This window comes from Megalobrama amblycephala, linkage group LG8, assembly GCF_018812025.1.
Source record: "Megalobrama amblycephala isolate DHTTF-2021 linkage group LG8, ASM1881202v1, whole genome shotgun sequence".
Taxonomy (NCBI): Eukaryota; Metazoa; Chordata; class Actinopteri; order Cypriniformes; family Xenocyprididae; genus Megalobrama; species Megalobrama amblycephala.
Window position 1 is genome coordinate 37,604 of NC_063051.1, and position 14,849 is coordinate 52,452.

Consider the following 14,849-nt stretch of genomic DNA (forward strand, 5'->3'; position numbering starts at 1 on the left):
ATAACATGCATGCAGTGGCATGTTTTATTCATTTGGGATGCATTGTTTTGAGCGTTGCTATGACCTAAGTCAATCAATAGTTAGGAAGCCTAACTACTTTTATAGTTCTTTTGTTTAACGTGCCAAAGAGAGTCATGTGCAATGATTAAAATGCCTCCCACTGCCGCCCCGTCAATTTGAATGGATTAACTGAACATGCCGCCCAGATTGAGGCCATTTTGCCTAATTGTTTTTGAGCAACTTGCCCTATAATTTGTTTAACCCTGCAAATCTGACACATGGAAAAAAATAATAATGGAATTGTTTATTGAAACTTTAGACAATTCTGTTTTTAAAAAATCTTTAAAAAAATACATTTGATACATCAGGACTTTTTGGCTCATATAGACTACTTACATCAAATGCATGGAAATATTAGCAGTCACTTTATATCTCTCAATAATATGACTGATTAAGTTTATATTTAAATGCTTAGTTTTATGATCAAAGCTCTGTACTTTATAATGTCGCAGACAAAATATATAATGCAATGCAATACAATGACGATTGAGAGATGAAGAAATAAACATTCCTCAAAAGCCTGTTGTATAAAATTTTAGATATTTTAACATCATTTTTCTAAAAAAAAAAAAAAAAAGTGTGGATAATCAAGTAAACCTAAGTTGCTTCAGTGCAGTAAATGTTCATCTTGAAATATTACAAATATTTTTAAATAATTTATACTAAAAGGCCTTTCACTTGCTAATCAGACAACAGAAGGCATGCAGTAGCATTATTAGCAGTTTTGAGCATGTTGATTATTTAGAGGCCTTAGAATTTTGCGTATCAAATGATACAGTAGGCTTTATTGGGGTTAAAGGGTTAGTTTACCCAAAAATGGAAATTCTGTCATTAATTACTTACCCTCATGTCGTTCCACACCCGTAAGACCTTCGGAACACAAATTAAGATATTTTTGGCTCAGTGAGCAGTTCATGTGACTACAGTGGTTCAACCTTAATGTTATGAAGTGACGAGAATACTTTTTGTGCGCCAAAAAACAAAATAATGACCTTTTGTTTTGAATCAGTGGTTCGGAGTGTGTAACAAACTGCCAAAGTCACGTGAACCATTGAAATTTCAAAACATTTCGATACGCTTATGACGTAACGAAGAATCGTTTACTGAAATCACGTGACTTTTACAGTTTGATACACGCTCTGAACCACTGAGTTGAAACAAAAGATCCGTAAAGCTTCAAAGCTTCATGAAGCAGTGTTTTGAAATCACCCATCACTAGATATTGTTGAATAAATTCGTTATTTTGTTTTTTGCCGCACAAAAAGTATTCTCGTCACTTCATAACATTAAGGTTGAACCACTGTAGTCACATGAACTGTTTTAAATACATCTTTAGTAGCTTTCTGGGCATTTTAAAGTGTTAATGATCTTGCTAGCAATAGAGGCCTCACTGAGCCGTCAGATTTTATCAAAAATATCTTAATTTGTATTGCGAAGATGAACGAAGGTCTTACGCGTGTGGAACGACATGAGGGTGAGTAATTAATGACAGAATTTTCATTTTTGGGTGAACTAACCCTTTAAGATTTAATACTTTTGTTGTAAATTTTGGTGCACTTTTGCCACCCTTCATTGTTTTTGTTGCTCTAAACTGTTCACATTTTTTGGTTTCAACTGACCCAAATATTATTCACCCGCCCTCCCAGTGTCCTATAAATAAGTGGAGGCCGTCTTGTCTTGTCAAGTCTGAATAATGGCATGATATCATCATGGCTCGCCCATAATTTTATTATCATTGCAAACACTCAGAAGTCACTTGAGTCATTTGTCAATGTCGTTTTTCTTAGTTTTGTTAGTACGCCTTAAGCGCAGCAATTCGTAGTGACATTCATAAATTTTATTCCAAGGTTACATAAAGATATACAGTCATCAGATGTTATTGTGCATGCAGGTTATGTTTGTGTGATGTTGTGACATTGGATTTATCACGATAATTATACAATCTTAACCATTTAAAAAAAAGTATTTAATATGAGATAAGATATCTATATATATATCTTGCCCATTTCCTTCAGTGTTTTCACTCTGATTGTTGTTCATCACTGTGATGAGATCACTGACAGAGAATTAAATTATCATGATACAATCAGGGCTCAAGGTTGAAGGCTGAAGGTTTGTGTTTGTTTTTGAGCATAATGTGGCCTGGAATAGATCAGGTGGATCACAGATTTAAAGTGGCAGTGTGATTTAATCATACTGAATCATTTGTGTAGTCTGGGTGGGTGATCCCTTTATCTTCAAAGTCTGGACTTTTTAGTGACTTTTCTTTGAGTGAGAATATAAATTCAGTGTTTTAAAGATTGGATGCCATATCTGGATTGTGCAAACAGTTACATTGCTCTCTTGCCTTGCAAGAACACATTGATCTCTACATTACTAATTTGTCACATTAACAAGTTATTGAATGTTTTGCACAGGCAAAAACTACATTTTAATTACATTTCTTCCAACGGATTCAATTAAGGTATTGTCTGGGTTTAGATAATCACAAAACAACATAAGTCATGACAATTACAAAAATTCCCTGTTGTATTGGAAACAGCTCACTTTGTCAGATGGCGTCTGTTTTGATTCAGTTGAAATGATGTTCTTTATCATGAACCGCCGCTCACAGCAATATTGGATTAGTGAAGTGAACTATATTGGTTTAAAATTACCTTGCAAATCCATCTCAGAGTGTGCATGTCAAGAACAACAGATCTAGTTTCCACATGTTTGCTAAAAGAGTCCCCCAGGGCTCTGTTTTGGGCCCTACTTTGTTTTCTTTTTGTCAGTGATTTAGGAAAAGGCACAGCCAAATGACTGAAAAGTTTAGTACTGAAAAGGCTACTCGGGTTGGCAACCAGCAACAGGTCATTATGGACCTCTCTGCAAGATTGTAAATTAGTTTTGAATACTCTGAAAACGAACATCATGACTAATACAAAACAAGACACTACATGACTTTCCATTGTTTTCATGCTTTTAAGCCTACTTAAACTACTAAATGCATGGTCCAACTTGATATTTTGAATGATTTAAATTAATTTTTAACAAAGCATTTTTTTCCTGTAAAGAGGTCTTATTAGATCAGTATTGTAGGTAAAATGCATTGTTGTTGTTCTTTCCCAGCTAAAACAAGGAACGTTCTGGCAACGTTCTTCCAGCAACATTAATAGAATGTTGCTTTAAAATGATCTGATCTGGTCTTTAATAATGTTCCCAAAATGTTAGCACAAAAATATTTTTAAAACATTTGAACAACGTTCATAGAACATGAACAAAATGTTTTCATAACTTAGCATTTTTTGTTAGCGGGGTTGTTAGATTTTTTATTCTATACTTTTTCCTTTTATTTTAAATGCAACCATATATGTTCATTATTAAGTTCTCATAACTTTTGTCTTTCTTTTTCTGCAGTACATGGTGAATTTCATTTGTTAGCTTCAATCCTGCTCTGCCAAATCTCACAGCATGTCGGGTGCCTACGATGAGTCCGCCATGTCCGACGAGACCACAGACAGTTTCTGGGAGGTCAGGCTCAAAATCGTACTATTTCTGTAATATTATTATTCACATTATGTAGGTTAAATGTCTTATTTGTACAGGAAACCACAGCTATGAAGCTCTGGTGGATTGATTAGCTGCCAGACAAGCTGTTAGCGGCTGTCGCATGTTGTTGTATCATATTGACTAATTGGCTTTTAATGCTGTGAAAGTATGTCATTCAGCCAAAGGGCAACCAAACATTATATTGAATAGTATGGTGTTAACATAGTATTAGAAGTAAAACTGTGTCATTGTTGATTTATCGACTATACATTATAGCGCAGACTGTAGTAGGATCACATTCATTTTCTCCAGAGATATCGATTTTTAACAGATAATATATAAACCTTTAAGGATGTGAAATTCTTCTAGAGCCAAGGACACCGAAAAAGTGGACGGTCACTGTTTTCTATTGAATTATAGATCATTTAGCTCTAATGCTTGACTAGTGCCCTGTCCTTGACTTTACCTGTGTTTCACAGGTTGGGAACTACAAGCGTACGGTAAAGCGAATCGAGGATGGCCATCGACTCTGCAATGACATGATGAGTTGCATACAGGAGCGTGCCAAGATCGAGAAGGCCTATGCCCAGCAGCTCACCGACTGGTCTAAGAGGTGGAGGCAGCTCGTGGAGAGAGGTGCTGAATGATTTATGACGTGGCCATAGAGAACGACGTTTGCTCACTTCAGAAATCCTTGAATACATTTAAAGTGACAACCTTGAAAGCAAACGTTGTGTTACTTCTCAATCTAAACAAGCTTCTCTTTCATCCTTGCATTCTAACTCAATCAATTTTAATGCGCTGTTTATTGCTGCTCCAGGGCCGCAGTACGGTTCTCTGGAGAGAGCCTGGTTAGCTGTGATGACAGAAGCAGAAAAAGTGAGCGAGTTGCATCAAGAGGTGAAAAATAACCTGCTGAACGAGGACTTAGAGAAGGTGAAGAACTGGCAGAAAGATGCCTACCACAAACAAATGATGGGCGGATTCAAAGAAACCAAAGAGGCGGACGAGGGTTTCAGGAAAGCCCAGAAACCATGGGCCAAAAAACTCAAAGAGGTGAGGGGACAGAACTTCTCTCACAGGTCTTTTTTTGGGACCCATTTCCAATTGAATGATTACAGATCTACATTCTTCTAAATGTGCACTGTCATTTTTCCACTTAAAAACATAAATATTACTTTCAAAAAATGATTCATAGAGAATATCAGGTTATTATTTTGCACACCAATCAACCTGAAGTGAAATGCCATAAATGCTGATGATTTAGAGGCAGCAAAACCTGGGCTACATTTGGAATAACGAACTATTTATGCAGTATATAGTGTGTATTATGATTAAGATTAGATTAAAAAATGCCAAATAACCATGTATAATATATATATATGCCAAATAACCATTATAATTGGTCACCATTTGGTGAATTAAACATGAGGTCATGTGACAGCTAGGTGTAATGTGTTCTGTTTCACATACTATTTTTAAAAAATATAGTATGCAGCAAGCAGTACTCTACTATTCCATTCCAAAAATTTCCATAAACAAGAAATGACTTAGTGCATGTTATATCTTGGCTGAAGAAATATCTTCATTTGAAACTACAAACAAATCATTGAATAATTCACTCAACATGCTTATGTTCATCTTTAATTTGCAGTTGGAAACAGCAAAGAAAACATACCATATGGCCTGCAAGGAAGAAAAAATTGCATCTACAAGGGAGGCCAATAGCAAAGGAGAGGCGTCAGTCACATCAGATCAGCAAAAGAAACTACAAGAGAAGGTGGACAAGTGCAAAAATGACGTTCAGAAGGTCAGCCAAGAAAACATTGCATGTTATGTACAACTTGCATTTTTCATAAACAAACCAAAGGTTGTTTATGTCATGTACCTACAATGAAAGTCTATGGAACAACTCTAACATTCCTTTAAAATGTGTGCATGACATATATTATTGTCAATGTTTTTGTATTTTAACAGTATCCAAAACCATTTTGATGTAGAATGCAGCCTTTTTGTGGCCTGGTTTCTTCTGAAATTCATGTTGCACTTTATGTGAAATTTCTTTCAGTCGTCTGTTAACAAAAAAAATAAAAAAATCTTTTCAAAGCTCACCACAATAGATGCAACAGACGGCAGCCAACAGAAATATCCTCAAGCAATTTCATCCGCTATTCATTACACCAGCAGGTCCGACTCCCCAGAGCTTGCTTTCATATTACTGCTCTGCCTTTGGACCACTTAATGGGAAACACAGGGACGTTCAATAGATGGGCCCCTAACACACTGTAGAGCCAATTCATTAGCCTTTAATCTAACCCAGCATCCATTATAAGCACTTAACCCAGAGTCCCAGTGGAATCAGCTGTGTCACAGTAGAACAATGGACAAGCTGGACATTTGAGTGACGGCTGTAGTTACCTATAAAACCATCCCATATAATGATATTGTTCAATTAAGAAAATGTACACATCCTCTAACTTTACAACTCACATTTCACCCCTAAAAGAAAAATATAGAGGTATTTTGCATAAAGCAATCAAACCTGCTTCACGAGTCATTAAGATGTTTGCATTTTGTCATTACTTTCATGACAACTTGTTTCCGCCATGAAATAAAAAAATAAAAAAGGTAATTGTGACTTTTTATCTCGTAATTCTGACACTTTTTCTCGCAATTGCAAAATATAAACTCAGAATTGCGTGATATAAAGTCAGAATTGCGAGTTATAAACAATTCTGAGAAAAATAGAGTTTATATCATGCAGTTCTGACTTTATAAGATGCAATTGCGAGTTTAAATCTCGCAATTAACTCTCAATTTTTACTTTTTGTCTCAGAATTGCAAGTTATGAAGTCAGAATTGCATGATTAAAAACTCACAATTGTGAGAAAAAAAGTCAGAATTGCGTGATTTTGCGTGATATTTCCCTCAGAAATGATAAATTGCTTAAATGTGTCTGAACTTTTAACTTTTGAGATAATTTGAGCTTATTTTTCTTTATTATGATAATGAGAATTTGGGGAAAATTGTCATAAAGTGAGCAAACATTATATACCTTAGTGGTCCTAAAAATAGTTTTATTTGTTATTTAATATATATTTACCTAAATTTCATTTTAAATTGATTGTGTCATTTTTTTTAATTATTTAGTTTTTTGTTCTTTCAGCGCACTTATAATGCCATTTTGTTTTGTGTACCAAAGCCATCATTTAGTTTAACATGACCATTTTCCATCCTCTCTAATCCTTGAACAGGGCTAGAATTTCATAGGCTTTAATTTTAGAACTTTATGCAAATCCCCTTTGTTATGATTGGCTCACCTTTTCACATTTGCATAAATAAGACATCTCACATTATATGCAACAAGTCAGAGGATTTAAGATGTCATTTGTTTTGTGTTTCAGGCCAAAGAGAAATACGAGAAGACCCTTGATGAGCTCAGCAAGTGCACGCCGCAGTACATGGAGAACATGGAGGTCGTGTTCGAGTCGTGCCAGCAGTTTGAGGAGAAGAGGCTGAACTTCCTCCGCGAGGTGCTTCTGGATGTCAAACGCCATCTTAACCTCACTGAGAGCCAAAGGTCAGCTTGAAATCACAGATCTGGTCTCCAAATCAGCATATTAGAATGATTTCTGAAGCATCATGTGACACTGAAGACTGGAGTAATGATGCTGAAAATTCAGCTTTGAATCACAGGAATAAATTACATCTTAAAATATATTTAAATAAAAATACAGTTAATATAAATTCTAATAATATTTCACAATATTGCTGTTTTTACTGTATTTTTCATCAAATAAATGCAGCCTTGGTGAGCGTTTTTGTTCAAAAACATTAATAAATCTTACTGACCCTAAACCTTTCAACAATATTGTCCACATAATTCACAGTATTTTTCTTTTTGGAAAACACAACAAAAATATGTATGCTGGCCCATATACAATTTTTTCAAATTATAAGCTGTCGAGTGTGATAAGCCCTTCAATGTCCAGCCACTAACTTCCTACTGTATGTGAATAGGAAATGCATTAGCACATAAGAAAGAAAATTGCATTTACCAAACCAGTCATCAGTCTCTTAATAATCTCTATAATTCTAATTCTACAGCTATGCCGCAGTCTACCGGGAACTGGAGCGTACCATCACCTCAGCCAGCGCCCAAGAAGACCTCAAGTGGTTCAGCAGCGTCCACGGGCCCGGCATGCACATGAACTGGCCACAGTTTGAGGTAAAGTCCGTGTGTGGGATCAGTGAGAATGCACAACAACACCTATCTGGTGTTAGGACTGTTCATTTTATTAAACAGTTACTGAGTATTTCTCATATAATTCACCTTGTCTCTAAATCAGGAGTTCAACCCAGAACTGAGCCACTCCATTAATAAGAAAGAGAAGGTGAAGAGGAACCATGATGGAGTCACGTTGACTCACGTCACGCATGGTGTAGATCAGGGCACACCGAAGTCTGGAGACCGGGGCAGGTACAGAGGTTTTTTTGTGTTATTTAACCCTATAAAGTCTTCTGCATCATATTTGATACACACATTTCTGATGCCTCTAAGTGATCAACATAGTCAAAACTTGTTGCACATGATCTACTACATGCCCTCTATCATCTGATTGATAGTTTATACATCAAGTAAAAATCCTTTTTGTATAATCGTAAAAACATCCTCCTTCAGGTCGTGGTCTTTTTGCTGTAAAATCTTGACTGATTTTTATAAAGTAAATGTAAGAATAATTTTCAGATTGTTATTAATATTTCAAGATGAACATTTACTGGACTAAACCAACTTAGGTTTACTTGAATATTCATTCATCCATTCATTTTTTTTTTTTTTAAATCATGCTAAAATATGAGTATCAAATATGACACTTCAGGCTTTTGAGGAATGTTTATTTGTTCATCTCTCAATCATCATATATTATACTACGGAGCTGTTGAATGCTTGAATCTGATTGGTTGATGAACATTCTAAGGTGTGCAATTATTTTCAGGGAAACACAAGGCTAAAGTAGTTCTAGGCAGGTCTTGACCACATTATATGTCGGTATCACTTTGCCAAATTATTTCAGTTATTTCAAAGGACCTTACAGCCTACAACAGCAAAAGAACCAAAACCCAAATAAATATAGTAAACAATAGGATAAAAACGACATTAATTCCATGTTTTTTTGTCACAAAATTAAGTTTTATTATGAAAGCACATACTCCCTCTCCCACTCAAACACACACATACAGTACAGACACACACTCGCACAGAAACGTGTTGTGAAACGCTGCTCTGATGATTTTATCAGTAAAATATTTTAGCAACTTAATAGCTACGTGACATAAATAATAACGCTGCTGTTCTTGAAGCAGATAAACTTACAGTTTAGCTATTAGTAGAAACGCTGCAGCCGAACACTGTTGAGAGACGCACAGACTCAGGTAATTCACATGCTTAAAGGTGCCCTAGAATTAAAAATTGAATTTACCTTGGCATAGTTGAATAACAAGAGTTCAGTACATGGAAATGACACACAGTGAGTCTCAAACACCATTGTTTCCTCCTTCTTGTGTAAATTTGATTTGTTTAAAAGACCTCCGAAGAACAGGTGAATCTCAACATAACACCGACTGTTACGTAACAGTCGGGATCATTAATATGTACGCCCCCAATATTTGCATATGCCAACCCATGTTCAAGGCATTACACAAGGGCAGGCTGTATTAACATCTGGATCTGTGCACAGCTGAATCATCACACTAGGTAAGCAAGCAAGAACAATAGCAAAAAATAGCAGATGGAGTGATAATAACTGACATGATTCATGATATCATGATATTTTTAGTGATATTTGTAAATTGTCTTTCTAAATGTTTCGTTAGCATGTTGCTAATATACTGTTAAATGTGGTTAAAGTTACCATCGTTTATTACTGTATTCACGGAGACAAGAGCCGTCGCTATTTTCATTTTTAAACACTTGCAGTCTGTATAATGCATAAACACAACTTCATTCTTTATATATCTTTCCAACAGTGTGTAATGTTAGCTTTAGCCACGGAGCACTATCAAACTCATTCAGAATCAAATGTAAACATCCAAATAAATACCATACTTACGCGATTAGACATGCTGCATGATGAACAATTTGTAAAGATCCATTTTGAGGGTTATATTAGCTGTGTGAACTTTGTTTATGCTGTTTAAGGCAAGCGCGAGCTCTGGGGGCGGGGGAGCATGAGAATTAAAGGGGCCGCAGCCTAAATCGGCTCATATTTAATGATGTTAGATAGGCAGTTAAAAAAAATGAATAAAAAATAATCTACGTGGTATTTTGAGCTGAAACTTCACAGACACATTCAGGGACACCTTAGACTTATATTACATCTTTTGAAAAGACATTCTACGGCACCTTTAATCTCTCTCTCTCTCTCTAATAACTGCATTAATAACTGCATTAAGGCCCGTTCACACCAAGAACAATAACTATATTTGCATCCACACCAATGAACATTAACGGTCTGTTAATTTTAAACTCGCACACTGCAGTTTTAAAGTGTATACAACATGTTTTTCCAGTTCTTGTTGTTTTTACACGGCGTAAGAATTTTGTAAGAAATTTGTCCTTCACACAAGAGCGTTTTAAGGACAAAAGCCTGACAAATATCTTAAAATACAACATCTGAACAATGTCTTGAAGTGTGGTAACTGTAGTATAAGCAGAATAATTGACTCAGGTTTGATTATTTTCTAATAATTCAACAGACCGGAGTCAGTTATTCCCTACGTATTGCATTGCATTATATGTTTTGCCCCCCAGAGTTCATAAAACTAAGCATTTAAATATCATTTTAATAAGACAAATCTGTTCTATGTGTGGACTCTTATGTTGTTTTTCCTTTGGTTTCCATGTTTCCTTCTCATGTTTTGTTTCTGTTCCCTTTGTTGCTAGGTGGTTTCTAAGGTTACTCATTGGTTAACTGATTATGTTCACCTGAGTCTTGTTTGGTTCCTCATTTAGCCATGTATTTAAGCCCTCAGTTTGGTTCTTCTCTTTGTCCTGTATTGTCTTTGCATTAGTGAAGCTGTTACGTTGAGTGTTTCCTTCTGGATTGCCTTTGTTGTTGTAAGTAATAGTATATCTGCTGCAACTTAGCTCCTCTGCTCCTCTTCCCTTGCCTGCACTGTGCTGTTTGTGAATGTTCACCATTGTTGCTAACCCTAACCTCTGGAGAAATTAACCTGCGCTTCTCCCATCTGGTTGTCGTCTTCAGCGTGAGCAGTTACGAGAAGAACCAGCAGTATTCTGCCGAGTGGTCTGATGACGAGCAGCCGCCTGCCGCCCGACCAGCCAGTGAAACTAATGGTGGTGAAAATCCATTCGATGAGGAGAGTAAAGGAGTGCGAGTGAGAGCGCTGTATGACTACGATGGCCAAGAACAAGACGAGCTCACATTTAAAGCTGGTGAGAATCGCATGAGAGATGTTTTTGAGAGAAGTTTTATCAAAAATACAGTAAAAACAGGAATATGGTGAAAATATTATAATTTAAAATATTTATGTTCTATTTAAATATATTTTAAAATGTGATTTATTCCTGTGATGCAAATACTTCAGTGTCACATGATCCTTCAGAAATCATTTTAATATGATGATTTGCTGCTCAAGAAACATTTCTGATTATTATCAATGTTGAAAACAGTTGTGATTTTAGTGGAAACCATGATACATTATTTTCAGGATTCTTTGATTAATTGAAAGTTCAAAAGAACAGCATTTATTTGACATTATAAATGTCTTTACTGGCAATTTTGATCAATTTAATGCATTGTTGCTGAATAAAAGCATTATTTTTTATTTTTTTTTTTAGAGAAAAAAGTTCTGAACAGTAGTGTACATCATATGGTGGTTATGGCTCTGCTATAGCCTACAATTTGTTTTAAAAGGTTTTTTTTCAAACATTCCAGGGCTTGACATTAAGCCTTGTTATGTTTGTGTCCTTTGGAAAAGTAAATCGATGACCTTGTTACAGTAAATACATTATTTATGGAAGCTTGTTTCTGTCATGAAACAAAAAATAAAAAAGGTAATTGCGACCTTTTTATCTGACTTTTTTTCTCAGAATTGTGTGTTAAAGTCAGAATTGCAAGTTATAAAGTCAGAATTGCTTGATATAAAGTCAGAATTGTGAGAAAACACGCAATTCTAACTTTATCTCACATTTCTGACTTTATATCTTGCATTTCTGACTTTATAACATGCAATTCTGACTCTATAACTCGCAATTCTGACTTGATATCACGCAATTCTTACTTTATAACACGCAATTCTGACTTTATAACATGCAATTCTGACTCTATAACTCGCAATTCTGACTTGATATCACGCAATTCTGACTTTATAACACGCAATTCTGACTTTATCTCACTTCTGACATATCTCGCATTTCTGACTTTATATCACGCAATTCTGACTTGATATCTCGCAATTGTGAGAAATAAAGTCAGAATTGTGAGATGCAAACTTACATTTGCGAGAAATAAATAGAAATCCTTCTCATCTGAATTTTTGGTGTCTGAAGTTTCGGTGCTTCCCAGGTTATTTTTTATTTTTCGTTTTAATTGGACTACTTAGCCGGTCAGGCAAGGAAAATCCTCTTTTGCTTGCCCTTTCAAAAAAAATCCACTTTCGAGTTGAGCCCTGAGTTTCATTTTGGTTGTGAGAATCTTAAACTGTACCTGTTTTCTTACTGTGAATAGAATGTTGTTTAAACATTCAAACAATGTTGATTCAAAATATTCAAATAGTGAGTCATGTTTTGAATATGTAAGGATAAAGTACATTCAGCTGTTTATTATAATGGTCATTTCACTGTTCGCTTACCAAATAGATAAATAAATGGACATTAAATATTGAGTTTAAAATTTATTACGCTACTAGAACATATTTAAGGATGTGACTTGCATCTTTAAAAGTGCATACTTTAGCATTTTATCAGCTCGTATTAACTGTTGATCAACATGTTTTCCCAGGAGACGAGCTGACCAAACTGGAAGATGAGGACGAGCAGGGTTGGTGCAAAGGCCGACTGGACAGCGGTCAGCTAGGCTTGTACCCGGCTAACTACGTGGAGCCCATTTAGTTGCCTCATGCGGTGAAGAAGGCCTTAAAGACTTACCCCACGCTGCTCGAATGCGAGATTCCGGAGAAACTATTTCCTTGCCTGATTGACTTGCTGAGAAGCTTTACGCAGCATTTCTTTAATACCGTAACGAAAACCTACAGCATCCAAAACACATATCGAATCCCAGCGAGAGCAGGGAATGATTCTGTGCGTCTATATAGCCATGTTCAGTATGAGTTATTGTGCTGCTGACATGTGTTTGCGTATGGTCTTCTGTAACAATATTAATGTACTGACGTCCATGAAGCCTAGCATAGCAAGAATCAGCTATGCAATGTGTATACTAGACTTTTATTTTGAAGTGAAATGTTCTGTGTTGAACCTAGTGAACATGAAACAGCATTTCGCTTACATAATCTGACGTATTTATGTGTGAAATAAGATATTCAATGAGAACAAATTTAGGGTGGGGCTTGATTCTATGTTAATTGGATTGTGAAAAGTGGGCGTTGCCAGAATGGATTGGAGGGGAGGGGGTTAAAATTTAAAGGGATTGGTGACATCATTCAACAAGGAGAGTTGATGTGGAGGTGGAGCATTTTAAAATTTATTTTTCTCAATAAATTGTGTACAATAAGACCAGAAATATGTGTTAACAAAGTAAATAGGGTCAGTTTTGGATATATGTTTGCTTTAATGCAAGATGTGTCAGGATTTTTGTCAATTTTTTTCATCAAGTGCAAATTATGCCTCAAAACACATTAAATGCACGTTTCCATTTTTTTTTTTTTTTTTTAAATCTTTTGTTTTTCCGGCCATTTTAAGAACCTGTAAAGAGCCTGTGAACAAATTGTAAGTTTTCACTTTAAAGAGGAGTGAAACTTTTTTTTAAATATCCTGATTCTAAAGGATTGCTGATGGAATTTTTGTCTTAATTTGGAATAGATCCAGAATGAATCAGAACTGAGATTCTAAAAGAAAAAGAAGTTTAGTTTATCTAGTGCATAATTATAATTTTTTTAATCTTTTAAAAAAAGCATTTTTTTTTATTTTTTTTTTATTAAATCATTATAAAAATTCTTCATTTTTTTTTACTCCGGATATTAGTTATGATGTCATGACCATTGAACTGTGTGGTTCACAGTGATATCTGGACACATGCTATTGAAAAGTATGTTCAAATGCTTTTAAGTATTTCTTCTGCCCTTTTGTCTCTTTATGTAAATGGGAATGTCTTTTAACATGCAATCCATAACTTATGTAGCACAACAATAATAATTTTGTTTGTCATATGTTTTTAACACTGTAGCTTTGTTTTTAGTGTGGGAGCTCACTCGGGCTCAGCTGTAATGGATTGTGTCTTTAAGAGCAGGATGGAGGAGGTGATGTGTGCGTGTGTATATACTGTATGTTTAGACTGGACTGATGTGTTCTACTCTTCATGTCAGTGTAGTAACTGTTCCATTCAAGTTCACAATAAAAATGATTACAAAGCTTTGGGTCGCCACTAGAGGTCAGCATTGCAGAATACCTTATACTGTTTAAAGTGCCCAATAATATAAAACGTAAATCGGTCATATTTCACCCTAAAATCCATAGATAAAAAGTTTTTTAAGATTTTTTTTCATTACTATTTTTTTACATAAAAATTATAAAATAAAATAAAAAGTACTATTAGAATAAGTAAACACAATTTTTATTAAAATATTCTTATATTTTATTTAATTTGCATCTGAAAGGCGAAAAAAATCTTAAAAGTAAAATATATGGATGCATTTTGGTAATGAGAATGTGAGAGGAATATTAAAGCGGTCAAAAGTTTTATTGTAAAATAAACATTATTTCTGTTTTTTTCTGTTTTGGGGCGTAATATGGACATGTTTTAATTTTTTTTTTGTGTGTTACCCATAAATAAATAAAAAATACCATGGTACTACATGTTCACGATAAAATTATGATTAAATATTTGTAAAAGAACAAGTGAAATATACAGGAGACAGCAAAATGAAAAAGGAATATTTAATAAAGAAACAGGCAAAATTAATGAGGAAAAAAACAACTGAATGTACATGAAAAATTGCTTTTCAGCTCTGATATAGTTATAACAGCACGGATAATGTTTCGTAACATCCAGTGACTCTTC

General features: G+C 35.0%; 1 protein-coding gene across 4 annotated transcripts in view; it reads left to right on the top strand.

Moving 5' to 3' along the window:
- Positions 1 to 14,202, top strand: part of pacsin1b (protein kinase C and casein kinase substrate in neurons 1b) — a 35,675-nt gene extending 21,473 nt beyond the window's left edge. For 3 of the 4 annotated variants that reach the window (XM_048198501.1, XM_048198502.1, XM_048198503.1), the window contains exons 2-10: positions 3,460 to 3,573; positions 4,071 to 4,227; positions 4,412 to 4,647; positions 5,246 to 5,401; positions 6,996 to 7,171; positions 7,699 to 7,819; positions 7,941 to 8,071; positions 10,857 to 11,047; positions 12,615 to 14,202. In XM_048198501.1, coding sequence (XP_048054458.1) covers positions 3,514 to 3,573; positions 4,071 to 4,227; positions 4,412 to 4,647; positions 5,246 to 5,401; positions 6,996 to 7,171; positions 7,699 to 7,819; positions 7,941 to 8,071; positions 10,857 to 11,047; positions 12,615 to 12,724 — 1,338 coding nt within the window. In that variant the 5' untranslated portion in view covers positions 3,460 to 3,513 and the 3' untranslated portion in view covers positions 12,725 to 14,202. The remainder of the gene's footprint in view (positions 1 to 3,459; positions 3,574 to 4,070; positions 4,228 to 4,411; positions 4,648 to 5,245; positions 5,402 to 6,995; positions 7,172 to 7,698; positions 7,820 to 7,940; positions 8,072 to 10,856; positions 11,048 to 12,614) is intronic. The other variant, XM_048198504.1, reaches the window with a different exon arrangement.
- The last annotated feature ends 647 nt before the right edge of the window (positions 14,203 to 14,849 follow it).